Here is a 19,826-nt window from a genome sequence, read left to right on the forward strand (position 1 = left end):
CCTTCTACCATCCTAGTCACGTCCGTTGTGTCCTTGAGCAAGACATTTCACCCTTGCTCCTGATGGGTCCATGGCAGCTCCCGCCATCAGTGTGTGAATGTGTGTGTGAATGGGTGAATGTGGAAATAGTGTCAAAGCGCTTTGAGTTCCTTAGAAAGGTAGAAAAGAGCTATACAAGTACAACCCATTGATCATTAACCATTTACAAAACAAAAATTAATAAAAAACAATTTGTGCTGATATTTATTTATTTTTAATACAAATGAGGAAGTCAGGAGTAATGGATACAATGAGCATGTTTTGTTGTGCACATCTTTTCAAAGCGGGGTTTGAGGCATGATACTGATAAATGTTCCCCGGTGTCACACCGCTCTCCCTGTCATCGGGCCCCTAGGGGCCCCGCCCTAGTATTTGAGAAGAACTGATATAACTTAACTGTTTTTCTTTCTAACTAATCCTGTGAAAAGTACAGTATATATATATATATATATATATATATATATATATATATATATATATATATATATTAGAATTTATTAATAACGTATTATAATACACCTTCTATAAAATAATTGGCATCACACTGCCTGGAATAAATCCCTGCAGGGTTCCCCTCCCTTCGTGCTCCCCCATGCTGGCTCACGCTCACACTCTGCTGCCCTCATCTGTGCCCAAGAACTCTTTCACACACAGTCACGTCATTATTTTTTTTACAAAGTAGTATTAAAACAAGTATTACTGCGACTTTCCCCTACTTGTTGCTGACTTTACCGTCGTTTTGCATTGATTATACGCAATCGTGCTGGAGCAAACATGTGTGCTCTTTTATTCATAGTTAAGCTGTCTCGACTCTTGACATAATACCGCTTTCACCAAACAATTGTAAAACATGAACTACTGTATATACAGCACATAAAATAATACATTTTGTCAAGAGCGACAGTGACATCCTTGTTGCTTCACTCTACTGATAACAGTGAGTGCTTGCAGGATTTCATGTGATTATCAGGTGCCTAAAGCTTTTAAGAAATTGAAGACAACGAGACACCTGAGTGGTGTTTGTGCACATAGGCTATACACTGCACTCCTGTTGATGAAGATGAGATAAGGTTCAGTGAATGTTTTTGATGCTTGCTACATTGTTGTATTTTACAATAGTGTCCTTTTATTACTTCCTGTCTGAAGTCATAAACAAACCTGTGCATGAGCGGTCAGAGCAGGCCGGATTTTGTCTGATCTGCAGCGCTGCGGGAGCCAGTCACCATGTTGCACCCTTCCACATGCACGTAGCGAGAGAACATTATATAATAACCTCTACAGTCTGTGGGGGAGTTTGAATGCACGCACACAAACACACTTACCGTACTAAGCCCTGCTGCTGGAGAATAACTGTTTTTGATTGATAACCTGGTGCCAATACGAGCTTAATAATTTAATATATGATAAGCTATCTCAGCTTCCCCACACTTTGATAAGGTCAGCAAGTTTGTTATTTCATGTAGTTGCCCTCAGAAACCTCATAAAAGCGAGGATCATCTTGAACACACACATACTGTCCTCCCTTTGTTGACATGCAGCAGTGAGAGTTCAGCCTTGTGCATGGTCTGTTATTAATAGCAGCGCATAGAGAGGATTTTTTTTTACCTCACATTCTTTACGTCACTTAACTCCAGGCTCCTTTAACCAATCAGCTGCAGTGACTCTCTTCTCCCCCGCATGTTAACGCATTAACACTTTAATGTAGAATAGCATATAGATTTATCATGATCATTTTTGCTTTAGAATACACTTATGAAAACTAATTATGTATTTATAAATACATGTACATGTCTTGGTTTTATTTCTGAAATTCTAGAAATATATATATTTTTTTTAATCAACAATTATTTTTTTTATTATCAGGTTTCTCTTACTATGGCACATAAATAAGATTATAGGAATATTTGTCACATTTCTTTATCTTGCTGAAAAAATTTGTTATGCACATAAATAAATAAAAATAATGGCTATTTACCCGAAAAAATGGCTAATTGGTCACAATTTAACTTGGGGGTGTATTCACTTTTGTCGCAGGAAGTTTAGACAATAAAGGCTGTGTGTTTAGTTATTTTGAGGGTACAGTACATTTAAATTGTTATAGAAGCTGTACACTGATTACTTTTCATTTGATCAAGTATCATTTCTTTATTGTTGTCTCATAAATCACATACAATTATGAATATGTTTTGCCACATTGTGCTTCAAGCATTGCAGCCTTACCACATTGCGTAGTTTTGGATATTATTTTATTTTTTTAAGAATATATTTTTAAAAAGGTCCTAAATTAAGCATTTTCAAGCATAAAAGGGCTAAACACACTAAAAATATTAACATTCCAGTACTATTGGCCACTAGAGCGCTGTTCAGTATCATGGCCACTGATTGGCTCAGCCTCACGCAGCATTACTATATTTGATCAAAAGAATATAAAGGTGACTAAAGGTTGTTATTTCATGTCTAGCGGGTTCTTTTAATGTAAATGTTATCAGAAGGTCATTAACATGAAAATATTTAATCCATCATCTATTCCTACATCGCGGAAACTCATTTATCGCAGTCATGTCCGCAACCAATTAACAGCGATAAACAAGGTTCTACTGTATATAAATGGCATTTTTTTTCTTGTTACACTATGATAAAATTATAAATATTAAATTATAAATATACAATATATTACATTTTATTTAATATAAATGTAAATAATATAATCATACTTTATTTTATTGTAAACATGTTTTATATATATATATATATATATATATATATATATATATATATATATATATATATATATATATATATATATATATATATATATATATATTAGCATTTTCCCCTGTTGCTATGGCTTTAGAATTAATATCTGAAAAAAAGATAATCAATCCTTGTTGCAATATGTAATGTACGCACTGCATGGCATACTGTCAAAAAATAGTTAGGACAAAACTTTGAATGATGGTGTTTCCTTATTAAAGCAAGATTAGTTTTTCAACATTTGAACTCCCTGAAAAATGACATTGCGTTGTTGAATAAATGATTTTGACAGTGCTATTCATCACCAAGCATGTTATGAAAACCGAATAGTTCCAGCCAGATGTGCTGCCATCTTTATACAGCACATTTATGAGCATATCTTGATCGGCTGTCTATTGTGTTTGTGGTAGGTCAGAGGAATTAATGCTTGTTATTTAACCCTTTGCCTTTGTCATCTAAAGCTCTGTAAAGAACACCTTCTTTCCAGCTGCCTCCAACAAGCAGGCTGAGATTTAGCTAATGTGGGGCGATTGGCTCTGTTTGCATCTCTGAATCAAAGCAAGATCACTATCACGCTGTAGGAGAGAGGACTGGATTACATTACCATATCTTTTTTGTTCAGGCCACTTTAATATACACTCTGCATATGCCACATTATCTCTAATGCCCAATGTAATACAAAGAAGTATTTTAATAAATACACAAAAGGAGGTCTGTATCTCAGCGTCTTTGTACAGCAAGTGTGTCATACAAGCGCCGATAATTCATTTTCACCTCCCAACGGCCAGAAGGAAAGGTTGGTCGCAACGCTCACTTTTCTTTGAAAAAGGCCAGGCGGTCGGTGTAATCATGGAAGTTTTTTTAAGTACCGGTACACCATTCGTTCTGGATAAGCTCTTATTTGCCAAAGGTGCAGCATTTGTCCCGTTTGGAATGAGTCCATGCCTCGCAATGTTTTTTTAATTTATTTCCAATCCCAAATTTGTTTTGGCTCAATGTTTCCTTCTGCCTACCTCGCAACTTTTTCCACTGGCCCTCATTTACACAAAATCGAATTTATCTCAGAGCGTCGCACGTCTACTGTCTAATCAAAACTTTTGTTTGTTTCTTGTGTATACGGTGGAGGTACAACAAGGTGTGACAATTATTCAAACTCCTTATTGATTAAACGGCACCATTGTTGTCCTCCCGCATAGCTCAGTGCTACTTCCTGTTCCTGCCTCTGGCGCATAAGCCTTCTGGGTAATGTAGTATACAGACATTGAGCAACATACCAGCGTGCTCACTTACTAGAAAACTATATTTATTTAACATTTATTTATCCAGGGTAAGGCAATAAAGGACAGATTTTCCTTTGCAATGCTGGCCTAACAAAGATGCAGCGTTTACATGCTGGAGATGTTGATGTGTGATGACAAGCTCTTATTGTCTCTAATTGGCCAACAAATACTACCACTATAGATTGCTATTACCAGTTGACAAATGCGTTTAATGTGTGGGGGTAAATGTGTTAGAACATAAATTAATGTTTAAGATGGACAAATACTTTTCAAGTGTAAACCATACACTGAGATTGTCTGCAAGTTGTGGGCTGCTGCTTAGACAGCTGACAATAAGGAAATCTTTAGGGGCATGTCATTAGATAATTGCAGTGGGGATCTTTGGGCACCTCAGACTCTATTACGATTATGGTTCATGGGCTGCGATTTGGTTATACATCGATTATTTATACAATTTTATTATTATATTGTCCATCCTTCCATCCATCCTTCTTCTTCTGCTTATACGAGGTCGGGTCGCGGTGGCAGCAGCCTAAGCACAGAAGCCCAGGCTTCTCTTTCCCTAGCCACTTCGTCCAGCTCCTTTCGGGGAATCCCGAGGCGTTTCCTGGTCAGCCGGGACACTTAGTCTCCCACAACGTGTCCTGGGTCTTCCCCGTGGCCTTCTACCGGTCGGACGTGCCCTAAACACCTCCCAAGGGAGGCGTTCAGGGGTCATCCTGACCAGATGTCCGAACCACCTCATCTGGCTCCTCTCGATGTGGAGGAGCAGCGGCTTTACTTTGAGCTCCTAATGAAACGACAGAGCTTCTCACCCTATCTCTAAGGGAGAGCCCCACCACCCGACGGAGGAAACTCATTTTGTCCGCTTGTACCCGTGATCTTGTCCTCTCGGTCATAACCCAAAGCTCATGACCATAGGTGAGAATGAGAACGTACATCGACCCGTAAATTGAGAACTTTGCCTTCCGGCTCAGCTCCTTCTTTACCACATCGGGTCGATACAGGGTCCACATCACTGCAGACACCGCACCGAACCACCTGTTAATCTCACAATCCACTCTTCCCTCACTCGTGAACAAGACTCCAAAGTACTTGAACTCCTCTACATTGGCCAAGATCCCGGAGATGGTACTCGTGCGGGAACCATAGACTTGGACTTTAAAGGTGCTAATTCTCAGTGCAGTCGTTTCACGCATGGCTGCGAACTGATCCAGTGAGAGCTGAAGATCCTGGCCAGATGAAGCCATCAGGACCACTTCATCTGCACAAAGCAGGGACCTAAATCTTCAGCCACCAAACCAGATCCCCAGAACGCCCTGACTGCGCCTAGAAATTCTGTCCATAAAACTTAGGAACAGAATTAGTGACAAAGGGCAATCATTGCAGAGTCCAACCCTCACTGGAAATGGGCCTGACTTACTGTTGGAAATGCGGACCAAGCTATGACACCAATCATACAGGGAGCGGACCGCCACAATCAGACGGTCCGATACCCCATACTCTCTGAGCACTCCCCACAGCACTTATCGAGGGACACGATCGAATGCCTTCTCCAAGTCTACAAAGCACATGTAGACTGGTTGGGCAAACTCCCATGAACCCTCAAAGACCCCGCTGAGAGTATAGAGCTGGTACATAGTTTCACGACCAGGACGAAAACCACACTGCTCCTCTTGAATCCGAGGTTCGACAATACTGCGTAGCCTTCTCTCCAGTTCACCTGAATAGACCTTACCGGGAAGGCTGAGGAGTGTGATCCCGCGATAGTTGAAATCAGAATCAGAATAGTTTTTATTGCCATTGTTTGAGAACGGGTTCACAAACTAGGAATTTTTCTTGGGGCAATCGTGCAACACATCCTCCGGTTCCCCTTCTTAAAGAGAGGAAACACCACCCCGATCTGTCAATTCAGAGGCACTGCCCCCGATGTCCAGGCAATGTTGCAGAGTCTTGTCAACCAAGACAGCCCTACAACATGCAGAGCCTTAAGGAAGTTTGGGCGGATCTGCCCTGCCACCACATACCTCTGCAGTCAGGACCTTTCCCCCCTTCCGAAGGCGGAGGGAAGCTACCCTCTCGTCTACTGGGTGAAACTCTATCGTACAGGCTCTGAGCCGCGGAGCAACAAGAATTGTGTATTGATAATACATTGTATATTATTATTATATGTTCTAAATGTGTTAAATGTATTTATTAATAACATTTATAATATGTCTATAAGGCTCCTCCTTTGGCTACTGACATGGTTTTTGGATTTAGTGCCAACAGCATAGCTATATACTGTATATTGAAGACTTACTATGTGCTGTCTGCTACGTGGAAAAAAAGTCCCTACTTGGGGAGTAGGCATCCTTTGTTAAAATGTTGTGCCTTCTAAAACCACAGAATGTTCAGACACTCTGGGCCAGTCGCCAAAAGTTTGCGTCTCGTGGCCTGTCGTCTATTTCATTTATATATACAGTATGCCTGACAGACCTGTTGTAACGTGTTGCGTGGTTCCTTTTAGCCTTCTGTTGAAGTGTACATACCATTTATTAATTTTGTGTGTTACTACTTCACGTTCAAGCTACCTTAGCGCCGGGGCTAGCATAGCTTTTTGTCTCCACATACCTTCGCCATGAAGGTCCGCGCTAACCCAGTTAACACATAGAATTAGAAGAATAATAGCTAATGATTCTCCTATGGTTAGTTAGAACCATATAACAACAAAAACATTGTAATTAATGCTGCATTTTAGAACAGTCTGTTTTATTTTATTTTACATACATGAGTAATTGATGTTTGTCCATCGATTCATGAATAGCCCATGTTCTAATCGTGATGCATTGGAGAATGGATACTTTTTCCGACATATAGTTACTTTTATTAAAACAGTACAGTAATTTGCCAATGCTTTGACTGCCATCAAGTGACTACTTTTTGTCAGGGGACAGCGTGGCGCAGTGGAAGAGTGGCCGTGCGCAACCCGAGGGTCCCTGGTTCAATCCCCACCTAGTACCAACCTCGTCATGTCCGTTGTGTCCTGAGCAAGACACTTCACCCTTGCTCCTGATGGCTGCTGGTTAGCGCCTTGCATGGCAGCTCCCGCCATCAGTGTGTGAATGTGTGTGTGAATGGGTAAATGTGGAAGTAGTGTCAAAGCGCTTTGAGTACCTTGAAGGTAGAAAAGCGCTATACAAGTACAACCCATTTATCATTATTATTTATTTACTTTTAAATCTGTACGGTATAAAACGAGTAAAACATCAATACAGTATTTGTTTTCCAATTTTTGTTGAAAGCTGTACTTTGTGAGGTTAAGGTTCAAGGAACACTTCAAACATTGATAACAAATTGGAAAGAAAGTGAATTTAAATGTTATTGAAAAAAACATTGCAACTTTTGCCACAATTTTCTGGAAAAGCAGGCATTTTAGGCTGCGATAATAATAAAAAAGCCTGTGAAATCCTGTAGAGACTTGTTCATATGCTAACTTTTATTTTTCTGCACCTGGTTGAAGTTAATATTTAGTTTGGAAACGGTAATATTCCAGTGCTAGCTTTTGCTACCTCTTGTGTAACATACGCCATATAATAAGCTAGGGGTGTTCAAATGTAGGATGATGTCAACTTTACACAGCAGTGCAAAAACAGCTCAATTTGTTATCATAATAACACTTTGCTTTTTTTTGGCACCGCACTGTCTGAGACCAGGGCGCTGAATAGATATCACCAAATTGTCCATATAACAAACTGCTCTGTCTCGCCTGCTTTTATTCCGAAACGACAACCAAAAAAAATCACATCTTCCCTGAATGTAATTTTTTTTTTTTTATTGTTGGAATATAATTCTCTTGTCAGTCAGTGCAAATTGGTGTTCATACGTGCGTGTGAGTGCGGTCAAACTACACTCCCCCACCTTCTTTCCTTCAATATGACAGGAAATAACCAATTATTGATGACCTACATACTGTTTCTGGTCTCTGCCAGGTGCTGGAGAAGTTCATGTCTCGTCTTGTCTACAACCGAGCCATGGGACACAAAGATTTGCAGAATCTCACCAAATACCAGCTCATCCTCGCCAGGGACCAGTTCCGGAAAAACCCTCCACCCAACCTCAAGGCACGGACTACAAACAATATTATGCTATTATGGTGACTGTGTGGGTTCTTCTAGGGTAGTCAGGCTTCCTCCCATTTCCAAAGACATGCACCTGGGGATAGGTTGATTGGCAACACTAAACTGGCCCCAGTGTGTAAATGTGAGTGTGAATGATGTCTATTTGTTTTGGCCTTATGACGAGGTGGCAACTTGTCCAGGGTGTACTCTGCCTTCCCCCCTGAGTGCAACTGGGATAGGCTACATCCCCCTACGACCCCGAAAGGGCCAAGCGGTAGAAAATGGATGGTTTGTCTCTATAATGTGCTAAGCCAGTGCTTGCACCCCTGAATTGAAATATTATTGACAATCTGGTAATATTTATCCGTACAAACCACTCCATGAGTTGCTGGCACCAGCATTCTGCATACAATCACCCAATTGATAAACATGCTGTAACGGTAAACACAAGGGCAATGTACAGTATTTATACTTTGTCGTATTTCCTCGTTCTATTTTCCGGTTATTGTCACTTGTTATTTGTTTTATTCTTGTCATATTTCCATTTCTGCTCGCATGTCTTCTAGCATGATTTCGCAGCGCCTTTCCCCCCAATAGCTTTAAGGTCTCACGTGTTTTGTCTGCAGGGTGCACAGCAGGGGATGCTTGAGGGAGACTTTGCCCTTTGTATTAGCCTGTATCATGGCTACGAGCTACTCATGCAAATGGGACTCCGGTCGCTTTTCTTTTACATCCAAGGAATCATGGATGGATCCAGAGGTTGGACTTACACAAAAAAATCCTCTTGCAGATTTTGTTCCTCCTCCTTTGTGTAAACGAAGAACACAGTTTAACATCTCCATGCTTTGTTTGGTTTTAGAAATGTCGCGTGCCAAGAATGAGCTGCAGAGGACTCCTGTTTTAATGGACCTTTACCGGGAGATGGAGGCCAAGTTTGTGAAGCTACCTGGTATTTAAAGACTTGTTTATATCATTCAAAGTTATAATTTATTGAATCCCAATAAGCATAACACAGGTTCCGGTTTTGTAAGTACCGTATTTTTCGGAGTATAAGTCGCACCGGAGTATAAGTCGCACCTGTCGAAAATGCATAATAAAAAAGGAAAAAAACCATATATACAGTAAGTCGCACTGGAGCCCGGCCAAACTATGAAAAAAACTGCGACTTATAGTCCGAAAAATACGGTAAGTAAAAAGTTATGTTAAATATAAATAAGGGGTTCTAGCATCAACAAATGTCCATATTTTAGTTAAGGTTTGTACACTTTGTGGTGGCGTGTGTGTTTGCTCTTGTGCCGCAGAATGAGAGGTAGTGTGTTTTTCCCGCTGTGAAATAATCATCTCTGGCATGTTTTTCTAGAAAAGTGTAGTCTCATCACAAATAAAGCCTGCTAGGTCAATTCTTCTATACTTGTTATGAGCGCCATTAATGAACTCCTCGCAAATGGTCTTTTTTTGAACTCCGCAGCGATTTCCTTCTTCTTTCCACGCTGGTCTGTTCAGTTTTTGGGAGTCATTTTGACTTAGTAAAATGGACAAAACTTGTCAAAAGATGAAAAAAGGCACACACACTGAAGCATTGAGTACTCGTAATGTCCTGTGCAACAAGTGACGGTGCGCCCTGCTTTTTGCCTGCAGGCAGACCCATAAATGAATGAAGTGTTCGTACACGGAGACATGGTTCGCACTCAAAGGCACATTTGGCTCGATCAAAAAGTTAATAAATCCAATAGTTCGCAAATTGAGGGGTTCGTAACATGAGATTCCACTTAACTTGAATGCTAACTTTGAAAAAAGTATTTTGATTGCGCTACCTGCAGCGGAAAACAAGAGCTGCAGCTATGAATACAGCTGAGGGCACTATCTCACAGGTCAATTCTTTCAAAATTTTCCAGAAGGAAGATGCTTTGCGTTGTTTAACTGCACATTTTGTCAGTAAAATACCATGAAATTGTTTGTTAATGTGTAAAACAGAATTGAAAATGCATTTATATTTGTGACGGGTTAAACTCCGGCACTGTGTGAGGCACTTACACACAACTCTATTATGGCTCCGTGAATAACTGCTGCAGAAGGTAAATTGCCAGTGCTCTAATTCCTTGTTAATGCTGTTCTTTCAAACAGCAATCACAAGAACAAAGATGCTAAATGGAAGGTGCTACTCGTGGGATACATAATGGTTGTCAATCATATTTAGTCACCATTGCTTTTTTTCTGTACGGCTTCTTTATTTAAATGTAATACCTTATGTGACTAACACCCTTAGGCTCAGATGAACCATTCATTTACGGTCACCCCAAACTGGAGAAACTGGAAGCGGTGGTACTGCAACACTTCCAAACATCGGCAGACATCACGTCAGACAATAATGGTCATTATCCTTCCTATTTAAATATTTTAAAGGTGGTGTAATTAACACCTAACTAACCTCCACCTTTTTACATAAGGCCGAAATGTTTTTTTTTTTTTTGTAACTCCAGGGTTACCTGCACAGCAAGTGAGCACTCGGGTGATGATCTTTTCATCATTTCGTGATAGCGTCCAGGAGATCGCCACCATGTTGAACCGCCACGCCCCCCTGATAAAGGTCATGACCTTTATGGGACAAGCGTCAGTAGGGAAAGGAGTGAAAGGTTTTACTCAAAAAGAGCAGCTCGAGGTACAAACTTTTTACTTTGAGTTTATTTCGAACATGCATACAATTACAACATGATACATCAACATTTCCCATTTCCCTTTTCAACATGTTTGAAAAGGAGTAGAAAGAAGCAGAGTTTATTCAACCCTACCCCTTTTCCATTACATAGCAATAGCTAACACTTTTGTTCACTTCCTGTTCTCAATTTATTCACAATATACTCCATAAATAATAACATTAAAAATAAGTAAATAAATAATAATTAGTGAAGTAAGTTGTATTGCATATGGTGAGATAAATACAATTATCAAAAAGTTCAGAATGTCTATCATGGTTCTTCTTTTTTGAGTTTAAACAGTTTCTTAAATTACCGTAGATCATATTAGTGCACTGTTTGATTTCTAATTCATTCCATAATTTAATTCCACATAAAAATATACTAAAGATTTTAATTGTTGTACGTGCATACAAATGTTTTAAATTAAATTTTTCTCTGAGGTTATATTTATTCTCTTTTGTTGAGAAGAGTTGTTGTACATTCTTCTGTAGCAGGTTATAGTTTGCTTTGTGCATAATTTCACTATATTGTGGAATTTCAATATTTTCGATTCAATAAATAAAGGGTTTCAATGTTCTCTATATACAACATTATGTATTATTCTAATCGATCTTTTTTGTAACACGGTTAGTGACTGAAGTGTACTTTTGTAGTTATTTCCCCATATTTCTGCATAATAACTCAGATATGGTAACACTAGCGAGAAGTAAAGGATATTAATTGATTTTTGGTCCAATACATATTTAGCTTTATTCATTATTGATGTATGTCCTGCCACCGTATGTTGTATAATTTTTATTTGAGATTTCCAGTTCATTTTATCATCAATCATTACACCTTGAAAGTTGATTTAATTTACTGTTTCAATTTCTATTCAGTCTATTTGTATTTGTGTTTGACTTTCTCCTCTACTGTTACCGGATAACATTATTTTAGTTGTACTGAGGTTTATGGATAGTCTATTTTTGTCAAACCATCTCTTTAATTTATTCATTTCTTCTGTTATTGTTTGTATTAGTTTTTGTGTGTTCTCTCCTGCAAAAACCCCGGTAGCAAAAGCAGAGCAAAAGTGAAGCATTTTTCTTTGGGTCTTCTCCCTTTATTTTTCTTTTCATCTTAGCATTGCATAATCAAATTTAAAGCATTGACAACTCAAACAAAGCATTAAGTAATAAATGCATGTATTTCCAGTTTTTGGGGGGATTTTTTTTTCAGAAAAATTCCATTAAAAAAAAAAAAGGTTACCGGTATTTGTCCCCGAGGGGCAATTCAAGGCAAATAGAGCATCAAATATAGCGGCAAATTGACAGTGTAAACTGGTAGCAACTGTAAATACGGTCTAGAAAAACAGAAGCAGCACACAAGTAGTGAATATGCACATGTTAAAAATGCTAAAACACTAAATCAAAGAAAATAGTGTCAATTGTCGTGCTAAAAAATCTATTAAAGTTAAATTAAGTATATATTCTCACCACACCTAGTGTGTGTGTGACAATGATTGTCACACACACACTAGGTGTGGTGAGAATATCGTCTGCATTACCAAGGATCAACATAAACACATTCAAGAACAAGTCAGGCATGTTACAGGTACAGTGACATTAGTGGCATTTCGATGTAAACAAAATAAGTATTGGGATGTGGGTGTTAAAAGTTAAGGACTTTTCTGTTTTTTGGGGCAGGATACACACTGAGAAATTTTAAAGAAACAGATATTTTTTTATAAATGTTTTTTCTAATTGAAGATATAATGCTGCAGGATGTGAAATAAATAAAGACAAATTATGTAATAAATATTATCAATCCAGTAAAAAAATAAATAGAATGTTTTGGCCCTCACAAATAACAAACCAAAATACTACTACTACTACTACATGCACATAATTCTAAAAATGGTCCGTATACATATAAACAGTATATGGACAATTTTTTTAATGCTGTCAAATTAAGGCTTTTGAGTGATTCATTTTTTTTTAAAGCAGATTAATCACACTTTTTAATTTGGATTAATCATGATTAATCACAGGTTAGTACTCCCCCGCATGATATAAATTAACTTAAAGAAAGAGCCCAATGTTGGGACACAAATGCAATTTTATTGTTGGAATGTCATTAGGACTGCGAATCTTTGGGTGTCCCACGATTCGATTCAATATCGATTCTTGGGGTCACGATTCGATTCAAAATCGTTTTTTTTCTATTCAACGCGATTCTCGATTCAAAAACGATATTTTCCCGATTCAAACGATTCTCTATTCATTCAATACATAGGATTTCAGCAGGATCTACCCCAGTCTGCTGACATGCAAGCAGAGTAATAGATTTTTGTAAAAAGCTTTTATAATTTTAAAGGACAATGTTTTATCAACTGATTGCAATAATGTAAATTTGTTTTAACTATTAAATGAACCAAAAATATGACTTATTTTATCTTTGTGAAAATATTGGACACAGTGTGTTGTCAAGCTTATGAGATGTGATGCAAGTGTAAGCCACTGTGACACTATTGTTCATTTTGTTAATTTTTTTTATAAATGTCTAATGATAATGTCTGTGAGGGATTTTTAATCACTGCTATGTTGAAATTGTAACTAATATTGATACTGTTGTTGATAATATTCATTTTTGTTTTACTACTTTTGGTTTGTTCTGTGTCGTGTTTGTGTCTCCTCTCAATTGCTCTGTTTATTGCAGTTCTGAGTGTTGCTGGGTCGGGTTCGGTTTTGGAATTGGATTGCATTGTTATGGTATTGCTGTGTATTGTTTTGTAGGATTGATTAATAAAAATAAAAAAAGATAAAAAATGATTAAAAAAAAGATAAATAAATAAATAAATAAATAAAAAATAGATTTTTTTAAAATGAGAATCGATTCTAAATCGCACAACGTGAGAATCGCGATTCGAATTAGAATCTATTTTTTCCCACACCCCTAAATGTCATCCAATAATATTTCTAAAATGTTTTACTTGAATGCACATATTTTATTTGCTCAAAACTTATCAGTGTTATCTGAAGTCCAGTCAGTGTATATTTTAATAGCGATACTTGCCGGCGCAGTCTCCTCCCTCATCTTTGCATTTTAAGGTAAATGAGCTTGTGCCGTCAAAATAAATTGCGTGATTAATCTGCGTGTATACATGATTGGGATAATTTTTGGTGATTAATTACATGAGTTCATTCATTATTTTTGACTGCCCAAAGATATACAGTATAAACTGTATATAATCACCGGATGACAAGCATATACTGTAGCTCACTTTTTTTTTTAAACTGAATAACAAATAATATTTTTCATTGTTTCTTGAATTGTTGTTAGTGTATTGTATTTATTTAATAAAAAAAAGATTGTAATTCAATAAAAAAAAATAAAAAACATATATATGTAATATTACCAGTTAAATATTTGGACACATTCTCATTCAATAGCATTGTTAAATGTCTTTTGACTGTTGTACGTGTTAAACTAAACTAAAGGTTGGTGTTTTTTGGAGTGCTTTATATTAAAATATGATTGTTATTTTCCTGCTGTCATCTCTTCTTATAGGTGGTGAGCCAGTTCCGCCAGGGAGGCTTCAACACACTAGTGTCCACCTGTGTTGGCGAAGAGGGGCTGGACATCGGCGAGGTTGACCTCATAGTCTGCTTTGACGCACAGAAGAATCCCATCCGTCTCGTGCAGCGAATGGGCCGCACGGGACGCAAGAGGCAAGGACGCATCGTCGTCATCCTGGCCGAGGGACGTGAGGAGAGGGTGGGTGTATTCAAGTTTTAAAAGCGATACACAATTTAAAACTCCCTTAAATATTTGTTTTTTTTAGACATATAACCAGAGCCAAAACAACAAACGCAGCATCTTTAAGTCCATCGTGAGCAACAAAAGGGGCTTCCACATGTATCCCAACAGTCCCCGCATGCTACCTGACGGCATAAACCCTACCCTGCATAAAATGCACATCACCTGCGGCCAGTTCGACCACGGTGAAAGCAGCAGGCGCTCTGTGAGGGGTCGACGCTCGCACACCAAGGGGCGGGCCTCTCTCATCGGCCCACAAAACCTAAGTAAGTTGTGATACAACTGTGTGGTTTTTTTGTGCAGATTCATCTGAGTTTCAGGTTGTGTGTATGTCATTGGGGTGTCAAGATTGTCAAGACAGCACAGCATCAGGAGGCTTTCTGAGCAGCACAGAGTATTCCCAGTGGGCGTCCAACATGAAGCTAGCGGAAGATGAAGCTCATCCAATCTTGAGGCAGTCACACTTTGTGTCCTTACCACCTGCTGGACCAGCACAGGTTTCTGATTCTTCGTTTTCCCCCCCCCCAACATTACTATTATTCAGCTTTGAGAGGCAATGTCGCACATAGAAGACATTAAACAAGCATTAAATTTGTAATGATAAATATTAATAATAGCAATCATATTTTAATTACCCATATGTACACATAAATTCCTCAACCCTGCACAAGAAACACTTACTGTAACTTGCACCCAAATGTGCTGAACTGGGTTTTTATTTGGTTTGGCTTTCTGTCATTGTTTTTACATTCTATTTCCACAATTAAATTTTTCTATGCATTCTGTTGCATTTATAATAGATTCCCATTAACCTGTGCTATCTATAACCTATACTCTATTTCAATTATCATGTACATTGTATTTTTCTTGTGGTACTCCGTGAACTAAATCTGGGACTGTGGGTGCTAAATTTAATGCCATCTCTTTGAACAAAAATAATAATGATAGTACTCATAATAGTAATAATGATAGTAATGAAATAAAGTTTTAAAATGTTACTTTAAATCATCCTCAAATAAATACATACATTTCTATGTTTTTGTGCTTTTGAACAAACATCTAAAAGTGCCTTAAAATGTAAAAATCAACTAAAAACAGTAAGTATTAAATAAAACGTAAAGAAAAAGGGTGTGAGGATATTTTCCTGATAAATTACATAATTTGCATACAGGCGGTCTAAACACATTTTCACATCAAAACCGCCTTCACCAAATGTTTCTTTGTTTTATTGATTTTTAGCACATGTTACCACAGTTTGTATTTTTTCGTGTGCACAGAATCGCTTTCAGAAAGCTGCACAGGTTAAAAAGAAAATACTAACATAAAAATCTGCAAGAAGATGTGCACGTCAGTGCACACAGTTTGTACTTGGAATGTGGAAAACAAGACTTTTGATCTATTGTTTATGGTATATGAATTTTTATTTTCTATAATAAATGTTTTTATTTAAATTTTTTGTAATTTGTTTGGGAGCTGCAACATTTTGGTTACATTAGATCCAATTTAATTTTGCTGTTGTACCTAATCGTGTGTATTCATTGAATGTAATATTAACTATGTGGCCCATTTTTTTTTATCAGGAGGATGTTTCCAGAAGCGGAGTGACTGTCAGAGAGCTATCGCTTTGGGAATGGAGACACTGGCAGCATAGAACGTTTCCAACTCATGTTATTGATCACTCCCTGCGCTCCCAGCATTTCGTTAAAGTAATGGAGCTCATAGACCGCATGCGGGAGGAAAATGAGGTGAGAGGCCAACATAAAAAAAAACAACTAACTGAAATATTTGATTTTGTTTTAAGTGTTTTATAAATCCAGCAGGTGATACGGAAACATCAAGGATCAAATGTATAGCTTTAATAAAGTAGCTTTCACCAGATGATGAAATGGGAGGAATTGTAGGAGGGGAAATAGTATTTTTTATGCAACGTTTCATGGCTTAAAAGAAGTCAGCTGAGTTTCATCTGAACGTAGGATGTCAATTCGGGTTAAGTAACCGCATCCATTGTTTTCTCCTCCAAGGCAAATTCCTGACTAGTTCAGTGTTCTATCTACGTCAGGACTTATCAGATAATAATCATCCGTTCATTTGTTTGTATTCTTGTTTTCCAAATACAACCTATGCCTTTTTTCTTTTTTTGGATTGTGGTTTTGCTCTTCCAGACTCTTTGCCTCAAATCAGTTTAGTTCTGCACTCAAGTTTAAGGTTAAACATAAATGAAAGCTGATCAAAGCCTCTTAGGACATACTCACACTCCACCATTCCTACCTTTTCCACGTCCCTCTTGTGGACCCTGTTGGCTGTGTTCACACCATACAGTATATCACTGCGATTTTCATGACTTAGTCCAGGGGTCGCCAACCTGTCGATTGCGATTGACCAGTCGATCTTTGGGACCCTACCGGTCGATCGCGAAAATATTAGAAGAAAAAGAAATGATTACACCCCCACCCGGGAAGTGACCAAAAGGCAAGCATTTTAACCCCGAACAAGCCCGCACGTCTCACTTCTCTTCAGCCTCAGATTCCGCTGATCTCGACACCGCGGCAAACCCCCTTTCCCTGAGTAATTGGAAGAGAAAGGATCACATTAATTTATTTAAAAAGTTCTACGTTGATGTATTACTGCAATTTCTATGGCTTAGTGGAATATTTCCAGTCTTATAATATGGAGTCATTCTGATGATTTATTTTTAGAAAGTTGCCGTTAATTGCAAGAAGGGCGATCTGATTTATTCAACGGCATGTTTTCTTTTGCTGTAAAACTTCAATTTGTATGACTTTGTGGAAAATGTACAGTCCTATTTAGAGTCGTTCTAATGAATTATTTTGACCAAGTTGCCATTAATTGCATGAGAGGTCATTGCATTAATTCAATGACATGTTCTAGTCAGATCTTTAACTGCAATATTAATGATTTAGTGGGCTAGTTCCACTCCTATTTGGAGCCGTTCTGATTATTTATTTTGTGTAATGTTTCAGCTATATTGTATATTAGGTTGCCGCATGAATTAAATGACACGCAGGAATGCAGTCCATGATAAGTATGTGGGCTTTACTTTTGGATCATTTTGAGTCTTTTTTTAAAATTAATATTGTGAATTGATTATCAATAATCTGCATGGAGCGGTTGCATTTTGGTCATTCTAGGACTTCACTACATTGTTCCTGTGCACATGTGTGTGCATGGAGTCCTACCGTATCGTAGGCCACTTTTCTAATCATGCCAAAAAAGTGGAAACACAATTCTGAGCGCTCAAATTAGCCAATTGTACCGTGCTTTAGATGTTAAGTTGGCCAAGGAAAGGTTTGACTCGCCGAGTGTGTGTATGCCCAAAGTGCGCACTCACACTAAGCAATCCATGCCATTTGACATCTAAAGTTTTTTTTGTTTGATTAGTTTGAGCTCTCTCACCTGTACTCAAGCGCGGTACACTTCCCTGGCCACAGCACTCTTGGAAGAAGGGTGCTTGGAACAGCCTGGAAACACCCCGCACCATGCAGGAACATTTTACCCAGATGCTATTTCATGAGATTTTGACATCGATAAGACCGCTGAATCGGGCCAAATCCTTGAAATTGGGTCAGAGATTATAATAAAGCCAACCTTTTGTTTTCCCACCTTGAGTACTTGACCAAACAAGGACTGGACTGAGGTAGACCACCTGTCAAAACAAAACGGTCAGGATGTGGACTGGAAAGCTTACACATGATTGTTTGAATATTGGACTATAGGCAAACAAAGTAGCTAGCCTGTGGTTTGTATTGAGCATTGTTTAACTATAATTTACATATCCCTGAATTATCAACCTGTTTAGTTTCACAAATACATTTGAGTACTAGTTAATTTTTTTACAAAATGTCAGAGCTTATCAACAAGACATTTTAACTGAATTCTAGTGTTATGAAAAATGCTAACGTTTGCCTCACAGTTGAGGGTTGATCATGGCCTTTGGTAGAGTAGTGGTTTCCATAGATGAGTTTGGATCAATACCTAGTCAATTCGCTTTTTATAATCAAATCACTTTATGCACAATCTGCCTCTATAGCCCTAGGTCACATGAGATAGGCTGAACAGGAACATTGACTAAAATAAGTGGCACTGAAAATGCATGAATTTGTTATATTTCTATCAAGCTGATGGTTGTGGGATGTGAAAGAGACTTTGTGTAAAGTGCTGTTTTTGACACTTTGATGCCTACAAGACAGTGTACCATATTGTGATTAGAGATGTCCGATAATGGCTTTTTTGCCGATATACGATATTCCGATATTGTCCAACTCTTAATTACCGATTCCAATATCAACCGATACCGATATATACAGTCGTGGAATTAACACATTATTATGCCTAATTTTGTTGTGATGACCCGCTTGATGCATTAAACAATGTAACAAGGTTTTCCAAAATAAATCAACTCAAGTTATGGAAAAAAATGCCAACATGGCACTGCCATATTTATTATTGAAGTCACAAAGTGCATTTTTTTTTTTTAACATGCCTCAAAACAGCATGGAATTTGGGACATGCTCACCCTGAGAGAGCATGAGGAGGTTGAGGTGGGGGGCGGAAGGGGGGTAGCGGGGGGTGTATATTGTAGCGTCCCGGAAGAGTTAGTGCTGCAAGGGGTTCTGGGTATTTGTTCTGATGTGTTTATGTTGTGTTACGGTGCGGATGTTCTCCGAAATGTGTTTGTCATTCTTGTTTGTTGTGGGTTCACAGTGTGGCGCATATTTGTAACAGTGTTAAAAGTTGTTTATACGGCCACCCTCAGTGTGACCTGTATGGCTGTTGACCAAGTATGAATTGCATTCACTTATGTGTGTGAAAAGCCGTTGATATTATGTTTAAGGTTTATTGGCGCTCTGTACTTCTCCCTACGTCCGTGTACACAGCGGCGTTTAAAAAATCACAAATTTTACTTTTTGAAACCGATACTGATAAATTTGAAACCGATACCAATAATTTCCGATATTACATTTTAAAGCATTTATCGCCCGATGATATCGGCAGTCCGATATAATCGGATGTCCCTAATTGTGATGGCCAGAAACTGCGCCATGTCTAGTTTTCTTTGGCTTTCACTCGAGCATCCGACTTTGACCCATTTCAACTGGAAAATTAGCAAATGAGGTTAGTCCACAATGATGTGGTAACAAATG

At 38.2% G+C, this 19,826-nt stretch overlaps 1 protein-coding gene across 3 annotated transcripts in view; it reads left to right on the top strand.

The window, feature by feature from the left end:
* fancm (FA complementation group M) overlaps positions 1–19,826 on the top strand; it is a 77,956-nt gene that overhangs the window by 29,571 nt on the left and 28,559 nt on the right. For all 3 annotated transcript variants that reach the window (XM_061968267.2, XM_061968265.2, XM_061968266.2), the window contains exons 5-13: positions 8,045–8,176; positions 8,800–8,932; positions 9,033–9,122; positions 10,440–10,544; positions 10,654–10,832; positions 14,416–14,622; positions 14,690–14,930; positions 15,013–15,161; positions 16,245–16,409. In XM_061968267.2, coding sequence (XP_061824251.2) covers positions 8,045–8,176; positions 8,800–8,932; positions 9,033–9,122; positions 10,440–10,544; positions 10,654–10,832; positions 14,416–14,622; positions 14,690–14,930; positions 15,013–15,161; positions 16,245–16,409 — 1,401 coding nt within the window. The remainder of the gene's footprint in view (positions 1–8,044; positions 8,177–8,799; positions 8,933–9,032; positions 9,123–10,439; positions 10,545–10,653; positions 10,833–14,415; positions 14,623–14,689; positions 14,931–15,012; positions 15,162–16,244; positions 16,410–19,826) is intronic.

Source organism: Nerophis lumbriciformis, linkage group LG08 (assembly GCF_033978685.3).
Source record: "Nerophis lumbriciformis linkage group LG08, RoL_Nlum_v2.1, whole genome shotgun sequence".
Lineage (NCBI taxonomy): Eukaryota > Metazoa > Chordata > Actinopteri > Syngnathiformes > Syngnathidae > Nerophis > Nerophis lumbriciformis.